The sequence below is a fragment of the Aotus nancymaae genome, unplaced genomic scaffold, assembly GCF_030222135.1.
Source record: "Aotus nancymaae isolate 86718 unplaced genomic scaffold, 86718_ANA_hifiasm-v0.15.2.pri h1tg000034l, whole genome shotgun sequence".
Lineage (NCBI taxonomy): Eukaryota > Metazoa > Chordata > Mammalia > Primates > Aotidae > Aotus > Aotus nancymaae.
Genome location: NW_026988448.1, coordinates 1,154,122 through 1,174,708, shown reverse-complemented (window position 1 = coordinate 1,174,708; position 20,587 = coordinate 1,154,122). Strand labels below are relative to the sequence as shown.

Genomic DNA, 20,587 nt, shown 5'->3' with positions numbered 1-20,587 from the left:
CTACCAGCGCTGGTTGGAAGAAACAGTTTTTCATGCTGTTGCTTCTATCTTGTTGAAAACTAAATAGTTCATAGTTTACTTTAATGTGAACCACTATTTTATTTCAGGATAGAATGTACATTATAAAACAGCACCTTTATTAAGAATGTATTAATTTTTTCCCAACAAGGTTAAGAGTATGCTTGACGGTCTGCTCTGTCCGTAGCTGCAAGAATTAGTCACTTGCAACTGTCTTCAGAGTGTGTGTGTCATGGAAATGTGTCCACCGTGTCATTCTTTGCACTCCTAGTTTTATGTGGCTGTTTCTGTTTCAGCTCCTGTGTCCTGCCTACCTCGCCACTGTATCTGGGAATTGCCAAGGAAAAAAGCACCAAGGCTGCTAGTGAGCAGCGACATGGTGAGTTCAGTGAGCTACGCAATCTAAGAACACAAGGCTGACGCCTTCTCGTTGTGGTTAGGGCTGCTACATGGCTTTGAGAATTCCTGTCTGTTAAAATACGCATTGTGCACTTCCTTCCAGCCTTCCCTCCTTCGTATCTCTGCCTCTCGTGTGTTTGTTACGTGCCTGCTGTGGCGGGAACATGCTGGGTGCTTCCCCTCCTGAACTGGGCGTCCCTTGTAGCAATTCAGCACCGTGCCCGAGATTGAAGGCTGGTGCCCGGTGCAGTGGGGGCGCAGAGTGCACCTTCAGCGGTGACTGATGGTGAGAACATCTTTTTCCCTTTTTCCTCTGCTGAGGAGTTTGAAAGCAAATCCCTAGTGTACCTGCACGCTTCAGTGCACACTTCTGGAACCTGTACCTTTTTACCACCATGACATTATGTCAAAACCAGTAACTTGCTGGAATCTTGTATTAGCAAGGCCATAATAAATTATCCCTGATTGCCTCAACATGGTTTTTATTGGTTTGTTCTAAGCAGCAGCCAAATAAATCCACATGTTGCATCGTTCAAATATATAAAAATTAACTTTCACTTTAAGATGGTAAACTTTGTTATGTTCCATTTCTTTCAAGGCTTAGTGATAATGACTTCTTTTTTTCCTTCAGTGACCAGCCTAACCCTTTAATTGGTCTTGTTAAACTTCCTACTGGACCTACTTCGAAAGCCTGAGGCTTCCCCGTACCCTTCTTTCACCTTCTGCCTTGTAGCTGCCTGACCGCTGGCCCTCACCTCCCGGAAGGGCCGTCTTCCCCACCAGCGACCTGGCGACCTCGCCCTCAGGCCTCTTCCCGGACTGGGCTGGACTGGGGTTTCCGCGTCAGGCATGTCTGGACCTCCCGTGGAGCCCACCCTCTGACATGGGCCATGTCCTTCATGCTCCCTCGAAGCCCTTGAACTTGACTTCTGGGACTTCTGTCCCCGCTCCCTACCAGACTTTTTGAAATCATGCCTTGAGCACCTGTGCCTTTCCTGGGTCTCACAGACTGTGTGGTTCAGGCCCGCCTTGCAGATTGGGGAGGGCTGTTCTCAGGTGCTAGGCCAGGACTCAGAGTTGAGCTTGGGCCTGGAGCTGTTTGCTTGTTGTGTCCTACGTGAGGGTCCCTGCTGCTGCGGGGTTTCCGACCGGTCCCCCATTCCTAGGCCTTCTTTCCATGAAAGACGCACCTTCGGGGTTAAGTGCCCATCTCCTGCCGGTTTATGCTCTGCTGCCGTCCCATCACCATGGGGACAGTTCTGAGAAACTGAGAATGAAGGCCTGGGGAAGGCGGCCAGGCTCAGCCAGCATCGCAGCCTCCAGCCCAAGCTGACTCCCCGCTGGGAGTGGCCTCTGACCTCATGAAGTCATGGCACTTCTGCTATGTAAGGAGGCGCTAATTACTCATCACTGAGAAGTCATCTTAAATTGCAAAAGACATGTACAGCAGAGAAGACAACAGCAGGTGGGTTGGAAGATGGCTGAGAAGAGAACGTCCATGGGCTGCTGCGGGCCTAACCCTTCCCAAGCTGCTGCTTCCTCCTGGGCCTTCTGGCCTCCTCCTCCTCCTGGGCCTTCCCGGCCTCCTCCTCCTCCTGGGTCTTCTGGTCTCCTCCTCCTCCTCTTGGGCCTTCCCGGCCTCCTCCTCCTCCTGGGCCTTCCCGGCCTCCTCCTCCTCCTGGGCCTTCCCGGCCTCCTCCTCCTCCTGGGCCTTCCCGGCCTCCTCCTCCTCCTGGGCCTTCCCGGCCTCCTCCTCCTCCTGGGTCTTCTGGTCTCCTCCTCCTCCTCTTGGGCCTTCCCGGCCTCCTCCTCCTCCTGGGCCTTCCGGCCTCCTCCTCCTCCTGGGCCTTCCCGGCCTCCTCCTCCTCCTGGGCCTTCCCGGCCTCCTCCTCCTCCTGGGCCTTCCCGGCCTCCTCCTCCTCCTGGGCCTTCCCGGCCTCCTCCTCCTCCTGGGTCTTCTGGTCTCCTCCTCCTCCTCTTGGGCCTTCCCGGCCTCCTCCTCCTCCTGGGCCTTCCGGCCTCCTCTTCCTCCTGGGCCTTCCCGGCCTCCTCCTCCTCCTGGGCCTTCCCGGCTTCCTCTTCCTCCTGGGCCTTCCCGGCCTCCTCCTCCTCCTGGGCCTTCCCGGCTTCCTCTTCCTCCTGGGCCTTCCCGGCCTCCTCCTCCTCCTGGGCCTTCCCGGCCTCCTCCTCCTCCTGGGCCTTCCCGGCTTCCTCCTCCTCCTGGGCCTTCCCGGCCTCCTCCTCCTCCTGGGCCTTCCCGGCCTCCTCCTCCTCCTGGGCCTTCCCGGCCTCCTCTTCCTCCTGGGCCTTCCTGGCCTCCTCCTCCTCCTGGGCCTTCCCAGCTTCCTCTTCCTCCTGGGCCTTCCCGGCCTCCTCCTCCTCCTGGGCCTTCCCGGCCTCCTCCTCCTCCTGGGCCTTCCCGGCTTCCTCCTCCTCCTGGGCCTTCCTGGCCTCCTCCTCCTCCTGGGCCTTCCCGGCCTCCTCCTCCTCCTGGGCCTTCCCGGCCTCCTCTTCCTCCTGGGCCTTCCTGGCCTCCTCCTCCTCCTGGGCCTTCCCGGCTTCCTCTTCCTCCTGGGCCTTCCCGGCCTCCTCCTCCTCCTGGGCCTTCCAGCCTCCTCCTCCTCCTGGGCCTTCCCAGCTTCCTCTTCCTCCTGAGCCTTCCCGGCCTCCTCCTCCTCCTGGGCCTTCCTGGCCTCCTCCTCCTCCTGGGCCTTCCTGGCCTCCTCCCCCTCCTCCTCCGGGGCCTCCTCCTCCCCCTCCTGGGTCCTCCAGGCCTCCTTGCCTTGTCCTCCCAGCCTCTTTGTTCTCCTTACCCGCCCCCCAAACCTCCTCGTCTTCCTGGATCCCCCACCCCTCCTCACATGCTTTTCCCCCACCCCTCCTGGTCTCTCTTAGCCTTGTCAGTCTCACCTCCTACCATTCATCCTTAACAACTGACAGCAGCAGGAGTCAGAGAAATCCCCAGGTAGACGCAGGCAGGTCCCCGGTGAAACCTGACCTCCAAACCAGACAGTTTTGAGTCTGAAAGCCAAACCGTAAGTGTCAGAGAAATGCGCAGATGGGATTGAGAACCTGTTTTCCCGTTTGGCGTGCTTCCGTCTGATTGGTCCCTGCCCTTCACCTATTTTACATAAACCTGCCCTTCTCTAAGGGTTTTAAAAACACTGCCATGCCCATCTCTGAGTTGTGCCTTTTTTTTTAGCCTTTTTTGCATAGTCATAAACCAATCAACATGCACTCCCCCATTCTGAGCCCATAAAAGCCCTGAACTCAGCCACACAGCAGTGGTTGTGGGGGGACTACCTGACTGAGGGTAGGGGCTGCCCTCTCTGGGTCCCCTCTCCACTGAGAGCTATCACTCAATAAAACTGTCTGCCTGGGCGCAGTGGCTCACGCCTGTAATCCCAGCACCCTTCTCACCCTTCAGTGGTCAGGGTAACCTATTCTTGGATGCAGGACAAGAACTCAGGGCTCACTGAATGCAGGTATGAACATAGCCCTCCACTCTCCGCCAGCGCTGGGCAGCCACCCACCACACAGGAACAGCAGTGGGGCTAGGCCCGCCCCAGAGCCGCAGGCCAGAGCAGGGCAGCGGGACTGAATGGGCCTTAACACAAATGGGCCGAGTGGGCAGGTACTTCCTGTGCCTAGTGAGGGCCCAGCGAGGCCCAGGCAGGGGCACTGCCAGCCTCGGGGGCTTCCAGCTGGCAAAGAGACACCGAAAAGTCCTTCGTCGCAATGTCTCCTCTAACATGTCTGGTCTGGGGTTGGAGCTGTTCACGCATAGAGTGATATTCTTTCTTACGTGCGTTCTTTTGTGGTGTGCTGTTTTCACTTTATGTCCGTGAGGTTTGTTTCAGTTGCTGTATAGCATTCTGTTGTCTGGATATACTGCCATTTCTGTACCCACAGTTTATTCAGTATTAACAGACGTTCAACTTGTCCCAGGCCGCTGCTGTTGTGAGCAGCTGTTGTGAGCAGACTTTGCAGCACCTGCTGTATCCTGGAGCCGGGAGGGCTGCCCTGAGGTCTGCAGGGGCAGCTGTGGGCTTGGGTAAGGTTCCCCACGTGGCAGATGATGGTGAAGGTCTTCCAGGTAGCTGGCCGGCTGCAGCTCTAGCAGCATACACCTCCCCACCTGCCCTGAGCCCTGGGCAAGGCCGATGTCGCTGGGCACTGGAATTTCTGCTCACCCAGTGTGAGACAGGATTAGCACTGGGTCGTTGCAGGAAGATGGAAAACCCAAGCAACAGTGAACACAGGAAGGTGGCAAAGGAACCACAGGACAGCAGAAAACCCAAAGCAAGGGAGAGAGAAGGCCAACCCGTCAGTGTGAGGCCTCCTCGGTTCTTCTGGGAAAACCCGAATGAGAGAATGGGGCTGTGGTGGGGGGTTACCTGAAATCCCCTCCATTCCCAGGACACCTGATGATGATCCCACCCTCTCTCATTAAAGAAGCACCCACAAAATGGGGTGCTCAAAGTCCTCTAAGCATGCGTCCCTCTCCTGAGTTCACCTGGCTTCCTTTCACTTTGTAGCAAAAGCTGCTGCTTTTCACATCTAATTTCTTGCTCTGAAGGTGCCAAGAACCTGGAAGCCAGCTGGGGGTGGGGTCTCACCAACATCTGGAGACCCTCCTGAGCCGTGTGGCAACCAGTGGAGATACAAGGGTGTCTTACGATTTCGTTTGCCTTTTCCTGGTTAAACATGAGGTGGTTGTTGCGTGTATTTCATCAGCCACGCGTCGCTGTCATGAACTTAATTTGCATTTATTATCTCTTCGCTATGACTTTGTACAGGACATTGCGGATTCACGTTCTTGAGTGATTGACTTCTCAGGAGCTTGCTGGGTTTGGTTTTGGTGTGCCCTAGCGAGAGCTTTCTCTGTTTCTCTACCTGAATGATTGGTGTACAGCTTTAAATTAGGTGTATCATTGATTTTGAGTATAAAACCAGCTTTGTATGTCAGGGATAAATCCCATGATGTATAATCTTTCTGTTGTGTTGTAGAATTCAGTTTGCTAACGTTTTATTGAGGATTTTTGTATCAATTTTCATCAGAGAAATGGACGCTTGGTTTTTTTGTTCTGTTTTGTTTGTTTTTATATATTTTTTGGAACTGAATGACGTGCAGCGCATTCCATCAGAGGAGATTTGCGTTGCTTTCTAGGGGTTTGGGTGCACAAGTCTATAGCTTCTGGCTTTTTAAGCCACTTGCCACGGTCCCTCTGACTACGGGACCACGAGCCTGGGACCAGTACACACCATCACGGCACACGCTTCCTGGGCCAGTCAGAGATCGTGCAGTGGCCAGGGGGCTTGGCCTTTCTGCTCGCACCTCCCTGAGGCCACACAAATCCTAGGTCCCTGCGACTGGAGTTGCAGCGTCCACAGCTCACCTCAGTTTCAATATCTTGTCCTCATTTTCTTTCTTCTGCTTTTAACAAGATAGAGCACATATTTCATCTGGCATTTGTGGCTTTTCTCTGTGGGAGAGGCTATCTGAATACCTAACCAGCACGTTACACAGATAATGAAAGTCAGCATTTGCCTTTTAAATAGCAGCACTCTCAAAAAATTGAAAAAGTCCTAGGTAGTAATTATGTTAGTGAAGAATTGAAACTGTTTGTTAGGTAAATAATATGGTCTTCATGCATTATTTATGTAGTAGTCTGCTTTTCGTGTCTTTTAAAAGAAATTTTCTGTTCGTTTCTTTTTTTTAAGATATATATAAAATAAAACTTACCGTTTTAACCATTTTGGGTGTATGGTTCAATGACATTCTGTACCTTCACATTGTTGTGCAATGTAAAAAAACCTTTTTGAACCATTTGCTTCATTAATACCAAAGGAATTTTATGTGTATACATACATTTCTAGTGAAAAATTTTCAGAAAATCTTGACTAACCAATATTAATTAAAATGGCTAATTGTTTAGAGATTATTAACAGAGATAATATAAAAAAGAATGTATGTGATGGACGAGGAACTATTATATGTTAATGCTTATAGCATTTGTGAAAGTAACATGCAGTTACATATTTATAAACCTTATTCTAGGACTTTTTAGATTTTCTCATAATGAAGTGTAATACTAATGTGTCCATAACTTTATTATTTTATCCTGAAATTGTTTTCCTTTTGCTGATACTTTATCATTTTTTTAGAGAAGGCTTTTTCTCCTTTCCTGACTGTGTAGATTGGACAGGGCAGTTTCCTGGCTTCTCCTCCACCCTCTGAGGGTCCCTTTGGGTCCCAGCTGTGTGTGGCATCTTCCTTTCCCTTAGAAACCTCTCCCTTTCCAGGTCCAGGTTCACCCTCTGCAACCCTGTGAGGCCGGCAGTACCCAGGCCTAGGCCCAGGCCCGGGGTAGAGACTGGACTCACAGGTTCCTGGTCACCTCCTGGACTTTGATTTGCACAGTGAGACGTCCACAATCTTAAGTTAATGCTCTATTAGGGCCACTTGATTCTTTTCTTTTTGAGGTGGAGTATTGCAGTGTCGCCTGGGCTGGAGTGCAGTGGCATGATCTCGGCTCACTGCAACCTCCACCTCCTTGGGAGGCTGAAGCAGGGTTCAAGCGATTCTCTTGCTTCAGCCTCCAAAGTAGCTGGGATTGCAGGCGCCCACTACTATGCTCAGCTAATTTTTGTATTTTTAGTAGAGATGATATTTCACCATGTTGACCAGGTTGGTCTCGATCTCCTGATCTCGTGATGCGCCTGCCTCGGCCTCCCAAAGTGCTGGGATTCCAGGCGTGAGTCCCCGTGCCCAGCCAGGCCACTTGGTTCTTAATGGGAATATAACTTAGGTTATCCGATATGAAATAGTACCAGAAACAGAATTGAATTTGTTTACAAAAAGGAACTATTTTTAGAATTATTCAGTATTATGCAAATACTAATTTTTTCTAAAGCTATTTTATAATATTATACAGACTATTCATATTGAACACCAATTATTAAATTTATACGGAAATAAATAGTTCTGGCAAATCTATATTTCATCTGAGAACATTTTTTTTGATTTGTAAATATTTATGGTAAGTTCACGTGATGTCACAGTGTTTGTCAACTGGTAGTCGTATGCAAAATGTAACATAGGCTGGGCCAGGTGCAGTGGCTCATGCCTGGAATCCCAGCACTTTGGGAGGCCGAGGTGGGTGGATCATGAGGTCAAGAGTTCAAGACCATCTTGACCAACATGGTCAAACCCCCTCTCTACTAAAAATACAAAAATTAACCAGTCGTGGTGGTGTGTGTTCTGCCTGTAATCCCAGTTACTCAGGAGGCAGAGGCAGGAGAATCACTTGAAACTGGGAGGCAGAGGTTGCAGTGAGCCTAGATCGCACCACTGCACTCCAGCCTGGGCGACAGAATGAGACTGTGTCTTAAAAACAAACAAAAACCAATTTGGGTTATTTTCTTATCCTTTTAACCCCTTGATTTAATCTTTTGCTGGTGATGGTTGATGTGACTTCAGATATGAAACCTCTTAAATTTATAGTCAGAAACTCATTCTGTTTGTGTGAATGTTTCTTTTTTGAAGAGACTCTGTTCTTCTCATGTCCATAATGAGATGCTAATTTTCGGTGTTTGTTTCTTCTTTAAAATTGCCTTTCTACAGCTAAACGGAACGTCATGAAGGACCAATTCCTGGTTTTTCACAGCAAAATTAAGTCGTCTGGTTATGCGTCGGCACCGCAGTGAGTAAACTCGTGTCGGTGAGAATCGGGAAGGCACTTGTGTCACAGATGCAGGACTTCAACACCAGTAGGGACACAGATACGTCCCTGAGGGTCACATTATGGAGAGAGGACATAGCAATATAGACAGGCGTTAAAATGTGTGGGTTGGACCCCAGCGTGCCAGTCAGCAGCAGCCGCAGCAGCAAATGTTTCCCGAGCACTCGCTACGCGCTGGGCCACGGAGCGGCCCTCCGAGTCCTTGTCCGATAACGCGGTGGTCCCGTGAGGTGAGGGCAAGCTGGTGGGGTGTGGGGCTGGGAGAACATAATGATTCTCTAAACAGTCGTGGCCCCTCAAGACCGGACACAGTGCTCTGCTTAGAACACAGCTTTGCTGTAACATCAGAGCAGATCACAGAGTATATTTAAACCCTGAGTTAGCAAGGCTGCTCAGAGACAAGGAGAGACGAAGCGGCAGGATACTCTGAGAAACCATGGGGAGGCCGTGAGATTCCCCAAACCTTCACAAGCCCACTCGTCAAAGGGAAAGCTGACTTTGCTGAAGAAAATGCAGACATATCCCCTCCTCCTACCTCACCTCTTGACCTTTTGTGTCTCTTAACACGGCGGCCAAAATGGCCCTGTGACCTGGAGTCCCTGTCCTCAGAGCACACGCTAGTCTCCCTGGTTGACGCTCACCTCTGTCAAGCTCCCCCTTCATGTGCCCCTGGCCACTCCCCCGCCCCACCCCTCCCCCTGGCTCTCCTGTGCTCCAGAAATCCCAGGCCACTCTTCGTAAACCCACAACCTCCTCTCATCCAAGGGCTTTCCTGATCTGCTTGTTTGTTCTCTTTGGCTTGAACAATGGTGACTGTGCCTTACTTATTACCTGTTCTTTAAACCACTGTGCCTCGGACAGCACTCAGCACCCTAAACCCTTTCATAAGGCATTTCTGGAGGGATGGATGGAGAGATGGATGGAAGGGGATGGAGGGATGAAAGATGGATGCATGCTTGCATGGATGGTGGGGATGGAGGATTGGAGAGATGGAGAGATGACAGATGGATGAGTGGGTAGATGGATGGAGGGAGAGGTGAGAGATGGATGCATGGTGCATGGATGGAGGGATGGAGAGATGCAGAGGTGAGAGATGGATGAGTGGGGGGATGGATGGAGGGAGAGGTGAGAGATGGATGCAAGGTGCATGGATGGAGGGATGGAGAGATGCAGAGGTGAGAGATAGATGAGTGGGGGGATGGATGGAGGGAGAGATGAGGGATGAGTGGTTACATGGATGGTAGGGATAGAGGGATGAGAGATGGACGAGTGGGGGGATGGATGGAGTGGATGGATGGAGGGAGAGGTGAGAGATGGATGCATGGTGCATGGATGGAGGGATGGGGAGATGCAGAGGTGAGAGATGGATGAGTGGGGGGATGGATGGAGTGGATGGATGAATGGAGAGGTGAGAGATGGATGCATGGTGCATGGATGGAGGGAGAGATGAGGGATGGATGAGTGGTTACATGGATGGTAGGGATAGAGGGATGAGAGATGGACGAGTGGGGGGATGAAGGGAGGATGGAGGGATGCAGAGATGAGGGATGGATCTGGGTGGATGGATGGAGTGGGGATGGAGGGATGGAGGGATGAGAGATGGATGAATGGATGGTTGGATGGTGGGGATGGAGGGATACAGAGATGATAGATGGATGAGTGGGTCAGTGAAGGGGGGATGAATGTGTGGGTAGATGGAGGGATGAGTGAATGGATGGATGATGGTTGGGTGGAGGAATTCTCCAGTGGCATCTGCAGCTTTGTATGGATTACCCAGGTCTGCCATATTAAGGCGTGTGGTGAGTGTTGGGCTTTGTGTGGGAGCCCTGGGGGATGAGGGGTTGCCAGACATTGGTGGCCCTGAGTGCCAACCCGGGGCTTTGGACTTAACAGGAAAAGCCCAGCGTCAGGTTCCTATTACAGGATTTTGAAGGAGTCACAGGACAGTGTGTAGCAGGGTGATGTCTCTGGGGCAGCCTGAGAGACACAGGAGGGGAGGAGGTGACTTGAGGGCTGGAGGGCAGGTGGGACGGGCTTGAAAGCATTTATGCAGATGTCTGTATCTGTGTATATAATTTTTGTCACTGTAAAATATAAATCTCTTAGGAACCTTAGAGCTCTTAATATTTGAGAGTGATACAGAGTTTTCTTTCCGCAGCTTAACTATGTTTTCGCCAAAGACCAACATCAAGAGTGAGGGTAAAGGACCTTCAAGACACAGGAGCAGCTGCACAAGGTGTGTGATCTAGTAGTCATCCGATTTCATTTGAATAGCCCAGACCTTTACAGTACTTCAACTGGTTCCTTTCCAAACAGGTAGAAGACCTTATATGTGTACACAGATATGTATATCTATATTATTTATATATCTTTTTAGCCAAATTTAATTTTTTCCTGTTAATTTTTCAGGCATGCTGTGTTCTTACCACCTTAACACAATTTTGAAATACTAGATTTTTGTTAAAATTTAGTTTAGAAAATGTCGTAGCTGATGCTCACCCTGCCATGCCCGTGGATTGGGTGAAAATGTTGGGGCCGCTGTAGCACCAGGTGCCCATTCTGAGTGGCCGTGGCCCGCGCCATTGGGAGAGCACCTGTCCACGGGGCTGGCTCACACCGGCTGCGGCTGGCTCTGGGCATGTCCTGCAGACACCTGGGCCCCTTTTGACTGGACAGGCAGGCATCTGGGGCCTCTCAGTCCTGGATTTAAGATTACATTGTCTGAGAAGAGATATGGGCTACTGTACTTAAAACCCATTTTAACGTACGTGGGTCTACTCTGCAATCGCTGCATTACTGAGTGCCCGTGTTGACTGTGCCCATGCTCACTGCGCTTTTCTGCAGCCTGCCGCTGTCCCCGCCGTGTTCTGCTTGATATTATGCATGGGCTCTCAGCAAAATGCATCCGGCCTTAGGCAGATGAAGCGTGGCATCACAGTTACATTCAACTCTGATTTTTTTGGTGATTTTTTCTGTGAGGGCCCTGGTTTCCAGACAGAGCACGCTGTCTCTTCTGTGTTTGACTCTTGTGGGCCTTCTGTTGGGAACTGCTGGGCAGCAATGGTGGTGAGGCCTCCACATGCCTGCACAGGGCTCAGGCGTGTACACAGAAGGCCTTGGCGTGTACACGGAAGGCGTTAGTGTACACAGAGGACACTGGTGTGTACATGGAAGGGATTTGTAGATGATTTGAGTGATTGACATTACACCACCACCCACAGCGGCGTGAGACTGGAAACTGAGATTCATTTTCTCTTAGTGAGAACCCTCATCCCTAAATCATCACAGTACTCACATCAGTTTATATGAAACACAACAAATCCTTGCTGTTTTATATGTAAAATGTATCTTTTTTGGTGATGTGAAATGTAAGTCTATTTAAAAGAGTTATTTCATGATTTTGAATGTAAGAGTCTAAATATACACATTTGTAGATAAATATTCAAGTTTACTGGAATACAGTTATACATGTGGATGGGGGAAGCCCACTTCGTTTCTTGGTTATATTTTACTTCTAATCTCACTTTGAATGTCTCCCGATCGTCGTTACCTCTGGCCTTCCCTCAGGGAGGCGTACGCCGTGGACTGCGCTGTGCCTGCCAAGCCTGGCCCCCGGGTCGCCGCAGCCCCCGCCTGCACACGCGTGTGCTGCATCCAGTACTCAGGTGTGCCTCGTCCTGCGGGAGCTGGGTAGCATTTCGTTTGTAAGAGTCTTTTATTCTGTCCACTGTAAACATTTTTCTATTGTATCATAAATTGTAAATATATTTGTGAAAACCTTGGATAACTTGAAGTTGCATGGGATGGTTTGTGTCTAGATTAAAACCGAGACTTCGTTTCATTTGACTGTAGTGAGGGTGATCACGGAGTGTCTCGCCCCTGCGTTGGCACGGAGACTGGCACTCACTCACTAGCACTGAATTTGCTGTTCCGTGGCCAGCTCCTCTGGGTTTTGCTCTCTGTGTATCTGACCCCTCCTACAGAATTGTTAAGGTGAGCCTGGTGGAGGGGCTTTTGTAGGCAGAGAAGCTAGCAGAACAGTCGCCAGTTCCCTCTGGAGACGTGGCCTCTGCTCATGGATGGGCTGGAGGCGCCAGGCTAGGAATGGGCATGAATGGCATTGCACAGGCTGTGCACAGTGTCCCTTCCTTGCCAGACCCTCAGCCGGGGCCTTTTCCTGCAGGGCTGAGTGTGTCTCGGCTCGCTGTTCTCATGTGTGTCCTGATAATACCTTCACCAGGCTTCCATTGGACCTCGGCATTTTTTTTCCTAAATGATGTTTGAAAGAAGGGAGGAGCAGCTTGTGAGAGTGCCCTTGGCCTTGGCTAGATAGTTACACCACTCGGATGCGTCTCAGAAGTGAGACTGACTTGCAGGCGAGCTGTGCCCTTGCCTGGGGCTGGACAGAAAGTCCTGTCTGAGCTGGTGCCTTGCCCCACCCTCACACCACCTGTCCAGAGGGTTGAGTCGCCTAAGGGTTACCATTTACCATTCTGCTAAATTCCTTTTATTTTATTATATAATTGTAGCCACAGAAGTTTTAAAATCATTTTTGGAAATTAGATATGTAGTATTATGAGTAAAGTCCGTTTGATCTTTGATAGACCAGAACGTTCCTTCAGTGTTATCAGCCCTCAGGTTTGAGTATTGTGGGTGACATGTGTCATTTCTTTCTATCCTGTTTTTGGAAATTGTTTCAACATAACTGCTTAGCTGAATGTGCCTCTGGACAGTCCGCTGATTCGAGGCAGGCCCCGGCACCATGTTTCGGGGGCCGTCCTGTTCCTGGGTACAGCCCCTTTTGGGTGCAGCCCTTCCTGTTCACAACCTTGTACGGCAGCCTCCCTCTCTCATCCTGCTGTTCCTCTTCTGTTAAGGGAGGCTGATGACGATGACAAAGCAGTGCCTTACCAGTTGTCGGGTAGAGGACTTAAGAAAGGGTGGACACAGGGGCTGGTGCCTGCAGACCCCCGTGCTGATGTTCGTGTGTGTTTCGGAACCAAGTTTACAAGAAGTTCTACATCGTGCCTGTGGTTAGTGTGACTCCTGTGAATTAGGCTTTTCTAAGAGGCCTTTGTTTTTATTTTTTTAACAGGAGATGGGCAGTGGCTCGCCTGTGGGTTGGCCAACCATCTGTGTCTGGTTTTTGATGCCAGCCTGACTGGGACACCTGCTGTGTTTTCAGGTAAAACGTGTCTTAATTTCAGTCAGTATGAATGTAAGGGTGGGTCCCACTTAGGTCCTGGTTGTCAGTTGCTAAATGACAGTTTTGTTTTCTTTGTCTAAACTGGATTCACTGAGCTCTTAAACCATCCAGGGTAGACGTGACTCGTGAGAACAGCATGGCCGCACTTTTGTGACTGGTGCCCTGGAGCCAAGAGCTGATCATCTGTAGAGGTTCAGGGGAGTGAGTGAAGTTGAATCCTAAATAATCGAAATATATTTAATTAATATAATCAAAAGACATAAGATTGAAATATATTTTGAAATTTAGTAGGGTTTGTACATAGACTTTTTTATAAACATAATAAAGCAAACAATGTTTTTTTTAAAAAAAGTAGATCTGAGAGCAAGTGTTAAAATTACGACCGTGTCAACTCATAAGTGGGGCATATATCTGATTTCTAATTCTTGGTTCCATAAAACCTGACAGCTCTTCATTAGGGTCCTGGTACTACTTGCATCAGAACTTACACTTGGTCGATATTTTAACAAAAGCACAGAAACAACAAAAAATATTTCACCAGTCCTTCTGTTTTTATACAGGTTGGGAACTGCTAATCCAAAATTCTGAAATCCAAATGCTCCCACATCCAGAACCCTTTGAGGGCCAACATGACGCCAAGGAAATGCTCACCGAAGCGTCTCAGATTTTGGATTTTTGGATTAGGGTTGCTTAACTTCCATAATGTGAATATTCCAAAATCCAAAAACATGGGAAATTCAAAACACCTCTAATCCCAAGCATTGTGAATATGGGACACTCAGCCTGTCACGTAACCATTCCAAGGGCAGTCGTTAGGAAATGCGGAGGTGGGGACTGATGGGGCTGAGGGGGACGGAGGCAGTGGGGGCCAGGCCTGGGCAAGGCCACACCTGGGAGCAGATGAGCCCTCCACTGACTACGACTCACTAACCCCCAGGGTGAGGTTTGGGAGGCCCCCAAAAGCAGGCAGAGCCAGCCTTGGCTCCTGCATGAGCAAAGCTGCCACCCCTGCATGGTCTGGGAGGAGCACAGTTCTCCCATCGTGGCCTGGATGCCACCCTCTCCCTTTGAGCACCCTTGCTCCTGATCCCACCCCGTGTCTATCCTCCGTGGCCTGTGTAGAGCGTGGTTCTCCCATCGTGGCCTGGATGCCACCCTCGCCCTTCGAGCCCCTTTGCTTCTGGTCCCACCTGACATCTATCCCTGCGTGGCCTGGACACTGCCCTTGCCCTTCGAGCACCCTTGCTCCTGCTCCCACCCCGCGTCTATCCTGCAGCCTCAGAGCCTCCACTGTGCACCCCGGAACCCTGAGCGGCTTCTTTCGTGGCTGAATGGTTGATAAGAGTGGTTATTCTGTTGATTGTGGATATATCTCCACTATTTTATTGTTGGAAAAAGGAATTTTCCCTGAACTAAAATGCAGTGGGTTTTCAAACTCATCTTGACAAAAATTTGCTCTGTTTCTGTGGGGGGAGGGTCACGTTTACCTACCTCAGCTGCACAAGCCACATCGTTTCACTTTGAGTGTGTAATGTTTAATAGTTACGTCACTCAGCTTTGAAAATGTGACTGGTCTCTCAGCACCTGCCCAGAACACAGAAACACGAGTGTCTTTATTTCCATTATGATCTGGGACAAATAAGTATAAAGTCAAATGCCCTCCTGGAGAGTTCGGGGTCTCTGAGTGTACAGTCAGGTAATGCAGCACAGCCTGAAAGCCAGTGAGAACAATCGTATTTAATTTAAGAAAGGAGTTACATGTTTCTGCTTTAGATTTTAGATTGTTTCCTATCAAAAATTGTGTCAGTTACAAAGACCAGGTACTCCAGTCCCATGCCTTCCTTCGAACACATGCCTGGCCCAGAGTAGGTTCTCCGCGATGCTGGATGGCAGGTTCTGAGCGCGCCACGCAGGGGAGCTGCGTTGTCTGTCACGTGCCCGGGAGTCAGTGGTGATCACTGTGAAGTTCTGGGGTCAGGCATTTCAGAAGATTAAATCTACAATTCCATGATAGGTGTGGAATTGTTTATAAAGAGAATCTTTGTCAACGTATGAAGTGAAGGTCTGCATCTCTCCTGCTCCTAGGCTCTTGGTTGGCTCGAGCTGCGCCGAGTGGCTTCTGCTCCGCCCCTTCTCTGAGCAGGGACTGCACACATCACCTTCTGTGCCGCTCACGTCCCCACACCCCTGACTGCTTCCCCCAAGCAGGGCCCGTGTCCAGAGGAATCCAGGTCTAGAGGAGGTCTAAAACCCTGACCGAGGCTGGGCTCAGTGGCCCACGCCTGTAATCCTACTGCTTTGGGAGGCTGAGGTGGGCGGATCACCTGAGGTCAGGAGTTTGAGACCAGCTTGGCCAACGTGGTGAAACCCCTTCTCTACTAAAAAATACAAAAAATTAGCTGGGTGTGGTGGTGGGCACCAGGAATCCCAGCTATTTGGGAGGCTGAAGCAGGAGAATCACTTGAACCCAGGAGGCAGAGGTTGCAGTGAACTGAGATTGCCCCATTGCACTCCAGCCTGGGTAACAGAGCAAGACTCCTTCTCAAAAAACAAAACAAAACAAAAAAAACCCCTGACCTGGACAGGATTTTAGAATTCCTTTCACTCTATCTCTGAAGCTCCTCATGTCATCTCCCACACCACAGGGGAAACTGATCGACTGGAAAGGAAGAGACAGTCCTTCTGTACAGTGAGGAGATTGAGGGGAGATTGGAAGAGGCACCCATGTGGGGTCCCCCATGGGCCCATTGCTTCGTGGGGATTGGCTCCAGAGGGCCCAGCCTTCCCTGCAGTGACTCGTCTTAGATGCACCCTGCGGCCGAAGCGCTTCTCGCCTGTGTCTGGGGCTGGAGCTCGGGAGAGGAGGGGGACTCCCCCCATTGGCAGGTTCTGAGGAGTCTCCATGGTTTTCATCCTGGGAGTGGGAGGTCCGTCCCTGACACTTGAGATGAAGGACAGGCCAACTTGTCAGGGCTGGGCCGAAGGCGTCGCTCTGCAGTCCCTGCGTTGCCGGTGCCTCTGCTGGCCTTGGTGACACAGTTGGCCGCTGGGTGCCCAGCAAACACTGTGCTCGTAGGAGGAAGTAGGAAGGACTGGAGAAACACATTCGCAGTCTCACTAAGAAGGAAGAACGTGGGTGGTGGCAGTAGCTTCACCCTCTCTCCCGTGCGACCTCATGCGGCCTCTGTGCAGCCTGTGCGCCAGGCCGGGGAGGCTGGTCTGAATTTGATACTGGAAGAGGGTGGCCACATGGCTGGTAATGAAGTGACTTCTGAGGTCGGTGCCTGGGCAGATGCGTCGGGCCCTTGCCACTGGGAGGATGCCCTGACGGCCCAGGATGCCTGCACTGGGTCCTGCAGCAGCTGTCTGTGAACCTGTGATATTCTCGGGATGGCACAGAGCTGCGGGTGCCACCGGTGTTGAGTACCAGCGGCATGGGTGGCGTCTATCAATGGCAGTCATGAATCGGGACTTTCCTTTGAGTCTCGCAGCTGCTGTTGGCTGAGCAGCTGTGAGGAATGTTTGGAGCTTTCCTTAACTGGCCTTGATACTTTAAAACTGCCAGAACTCTACACGTGAGGGCAGCAAAGCTATTTCCCGTTTTTCTGTGCTGTGAATTTCAGCCCTGTGTTTCCTGGGGTCCTGTTGCAGAACTGAGTTATATTCTTAAGCCTTTCCTGGTTTTCCCATCTTTTTTATCTTGGTGCCCTGACAGATATGATGTAGTGAGATTGCAGTTCTTCATCTAGTCTATAAATTATCATGTGCGATTCACATGCTGAGGCCCGTGGGATGGGGCCTTCTGCTCCATGGGGAGATCTCGGCTATGACAAGAATTTTCTTGGAAGCTGTGGTTACCCATCCCCTGTGATTTTAATCACAGGATGCTTGTCTGTGGAGGTGAAAGGGGGTCGTTGAGCAGGTCTGGGCTCATTTGTTGTCAGTCTTCTCCCTGTTATCCCAGCTGAGTGCTCAGGGGGGTCAGAGGCTGCCGGGCTGGGCTGCACCTCTCCTTGCCCTCCCCTCTCTCCCTGCTCACCAGGACACACGCCTAGCCTTCTGCTCCAGGGCCGACCTCTGAGAAGACGCCCATCCCTGGTCATCTTAGCTTTCTCCTTTCCTCTGTGTCCACTGCTTCTTAGAGCCGTCAGGTGGTGGCAGCTGAGAGACTGTTGTAAGACACCTCCTGGCCTGACGGCCGTCCTGGTAGTTATGAGGCAAGACAGGTCCAGAAAGCAGCATGTGCCCGGGGCCTGAGCCCAGAGTTAGGCTGGGAGTAGGATGAGGTGGGGACCGGACAGAAAAGCTCTTATGGGTATGTGAAATAAACACTGTTAACCTCGTAGCCTGCCTTAGTTTATATCAGAGTGGCACACACTGCCAACATTCAGGCGCCCGAAGACCAGCACTGGCACTCTCTCAAACCAGCATCAAAACAGCCATTTTGAGTTTAGGCAAAACTTTTCAAATCTTCACAACCAATGATTGACTTATATGTGTGTGCTCAGTGATTTTTTTTTTAAACTTTTTTCTTCAATGTTGATAGCAGTTATTTAAAATACTGATACATTATCATGGAGTCCATAGATTTCTATACCGTAGTTCATATCACTAGATGTTACCATGTTCTTCTCTGAAAACATACACTCACAGATCCACACATGTTGAACATCATAGTTTAAGAAATGTGAGGTTTTACATTGCCTGGCTGAGGCAGCCAATCATACCCCGAACCTCAGCACCACGCACTGTCCACTCGTAACAAACCTACACCTGCACCTCCTGAATCTAACATAAACGTTGAAAAAATGAAGCCTGAGGCTTTAGAGCAACCGCCTTCAGAAGCCACATTGAGCCTCTACTGAAGGGAAACAGTGCACCCGGCCTCAGGCTCCACAGCCTCACTGGGGCGAGGAGAAGCCTCGTGGCGTGCCTCTGATTACTTGAAAAATGCTGTTCTAGTTGTGTTGTATGACAGCACCAGACAAGTAACACTCGTCTAAAAACTGATTTTAATAATAGAAGCAGTAACCCTCTCCGATCATTCCTGTCAGGTCACGACGGGGCGGTTAACGCCATCTGCTGGAGCCATGACCAGAGGTGGCTGCTCTCTGCGGCCCGGGACCGGACCCTGCGGGTGTGGTCGGCGCATGGGACAGAGCCCGCACTGCTTCTGGTAATGGACGGTCACATCTGCCATGGGCTGTCATTTCCAAAGGAGCAGCCCTCAGCTGAGAGCTTCTCTGTTTTACCTTAATAGGAGATGAGGAAAGGGGCAGAAAGCAAGACTCGCTTTAATGGAATAAAAGTTCCTGATTAATGAGTTTCTTAAATGTGTGTCTACATGTATATATCCACACACACGCAGTAGGCAGACATGCATATGGTACACAGGTACATACTTACTGGCTACACGCATGCTTAATTCATACGGTTAAATCTATCCTTATGTTTGTTACGGTCTGTGAATGCCAAATGATTAACACTAAAATATTTGAATAATTTTAAATATTGATTCTATGTGGTTTTATAGTCAAGACGGTAATGATGGCCGAAGGCTATTACTGGGGGAAGTATATTTTGGGGAGAAAAGTGACATGTTGATGAACTTACGGGAGATCATTTGAAAGCAGAGCAGGAAAGGAGAGACAGGAAGATATAAACTTCCGACTAGGACAGGGAAGGAAGAGGAAACGGTAGGAAACTCATCTTCAAATCAAATTAGGAGGAGGTGACTTGCAAAGAACATAACATAAACGCAGTCCAGTTTTCAAAGATGTTGGCATTTATTTTCTATGGGTCTTTTATAGAAAGGGGATTGAATATGAGACAGACAAGAAAGGGAGTGTCCGTTAGGGAAGACCTACGGCGTCTCTGAGGGAGGAAGGAGGCGTTTGTGAGGGCCGTGGGCACCGCCAGCCTCCTCTGTGTCATAACATGTTTGGTTGTGAGGTCTAAATTTGAGAGTAGACAGCTCAGAACTACATTTAAAAAATGTTTTAAATTTCAGCTTTAATAAAATCCTTGCTACTTAGTATGTTTACTGCTAAGTTTTGATTTTCTTTTAAAGTTGTTAAAGGGCTGGAATTCAAAACATTCATTACGGTAAAATTTTAATTATGTAATATCTTTACATAATCAGGAGGAAACAAAAGTTGTAGATTGGGTCTAACAAATATATGCACACATTTAGAATACATAGATGTTGGGTTTTAAGAAATAATAATTTTGTGTTTGGAACAATAGTGTTTCTGTTGACGTTTATTATATTGACAGTAATTACTGATCTGCATTCCAGGGCAAAGACATGTTTTCTAAACCGATACAGTCTGCACAGTTTTACTACATAGATGCCTTTATATTGTTATCTTCTGGCCCTGAATTTCAGCTACTGAAGTATCACATTGACACTTGCAAAGATGAGATGAAGAGGTAGGCAGCCCTCCTCTCTGCATTATTTTTAGATCAGAGGAAGCCATTTCAATAATGCGATGTTAAAAAAGGTATTTACATTTTAAAATGTCGCCCCAAATTTAATAATAACCTCCTATTACCAAACTACTGATGAGAGCTGAATAATCCAGATCCTACGCATTTTAAACCTTCCTTTGTGTTACTATGTGTGGGGCCTTTGGAATGACAGAATGTGAGAATTTGGGGGATCTGAGAAACCTGAATTATCATCTCGGCTCTGCAGCATATTGAAGTGATGTCATATGTGGGACAAATACTATTGATGATAAAGTTAAATTATGAACTATTTCAAATATATACATATATGTGGGAATAATAAGTATCTTCTTAGCTACCCCTAGCTTGGACAAATATTAACATTTTTATTATTTATTTATTTATTTTAGATGGAGTCTCGCTCTGTCACCCAGGCTGGAGTGCAGTGGCACAATCTTGGCTCACTGCAACCTCTGCCTCCCGGGTTCAAGTGATTCTCCTGCCTCAGCCTCCTGAGTAGCTGGGATTACAGGTGCACGCCACCATGCCTGGCTAATGTTTTGTATTTTTAGTAGAGACGGGTTTCACCATGTTAGCCAGGATGGTCTTGATCTCCTGATCTTGTGATCCACCCACATTAGCCTCCCAAAGTGCTGGGATTACAGGCGTGAGGCACCGTGCCTGGCCAGTATTAACATTTTACTATCTTTGTTTTCCAAAATGTTTTTAAGAATAAAATATTGCAGAGGGATTTAGGAACCTGTCTCCC

At 49.4% G+C, this 20,587-nt stretch overlaps 1 protein-coding gene across 1 annotated transcript in view; it reads left to right on the top strand.

Moving 5' to 3' along the window:
• The window catches only part of WDR27 (WD repeat domain 27), a 161,828-nt gene that overhangs the window by 59,799 nt on the left and 81,442 nt on the right, over nucleotides 1-20,587 (top strand). The window contains exons 15-21 of the mRNA XM_064384087.1: nucleotides 315-397; nucleotides 8,045-8,123; nucleotides 10,321-10,398; nucleotides 11,730-11,827; nucleotides 13,258-13,347; nucleotides 18,423-18,544; nucleotides 19,667-19,800. Of these exons, the coding sequence (XP_064240157.1) occupies nucleotides 315-397; nucleotides 8,045-8,123; nucleotides 10,321-10,398; nucleotides 11,730-11,827; nucleotides 13,258-13,347; nucleotides 18,423-18,544; nucleotides 19,667-19,800 (684 nt within the window). The remainder of the gene's footprint in view (nucleotides 1-314; nucleotides 398-8,044; nucleotides 8,124-10,320; nucleotides 10,399-11,729; nucleotides 11,828-13,257; nucleotides 13,348-18,422; nucleotides 18,545-19,666; nucleotides 19,801-20,587) is intronic.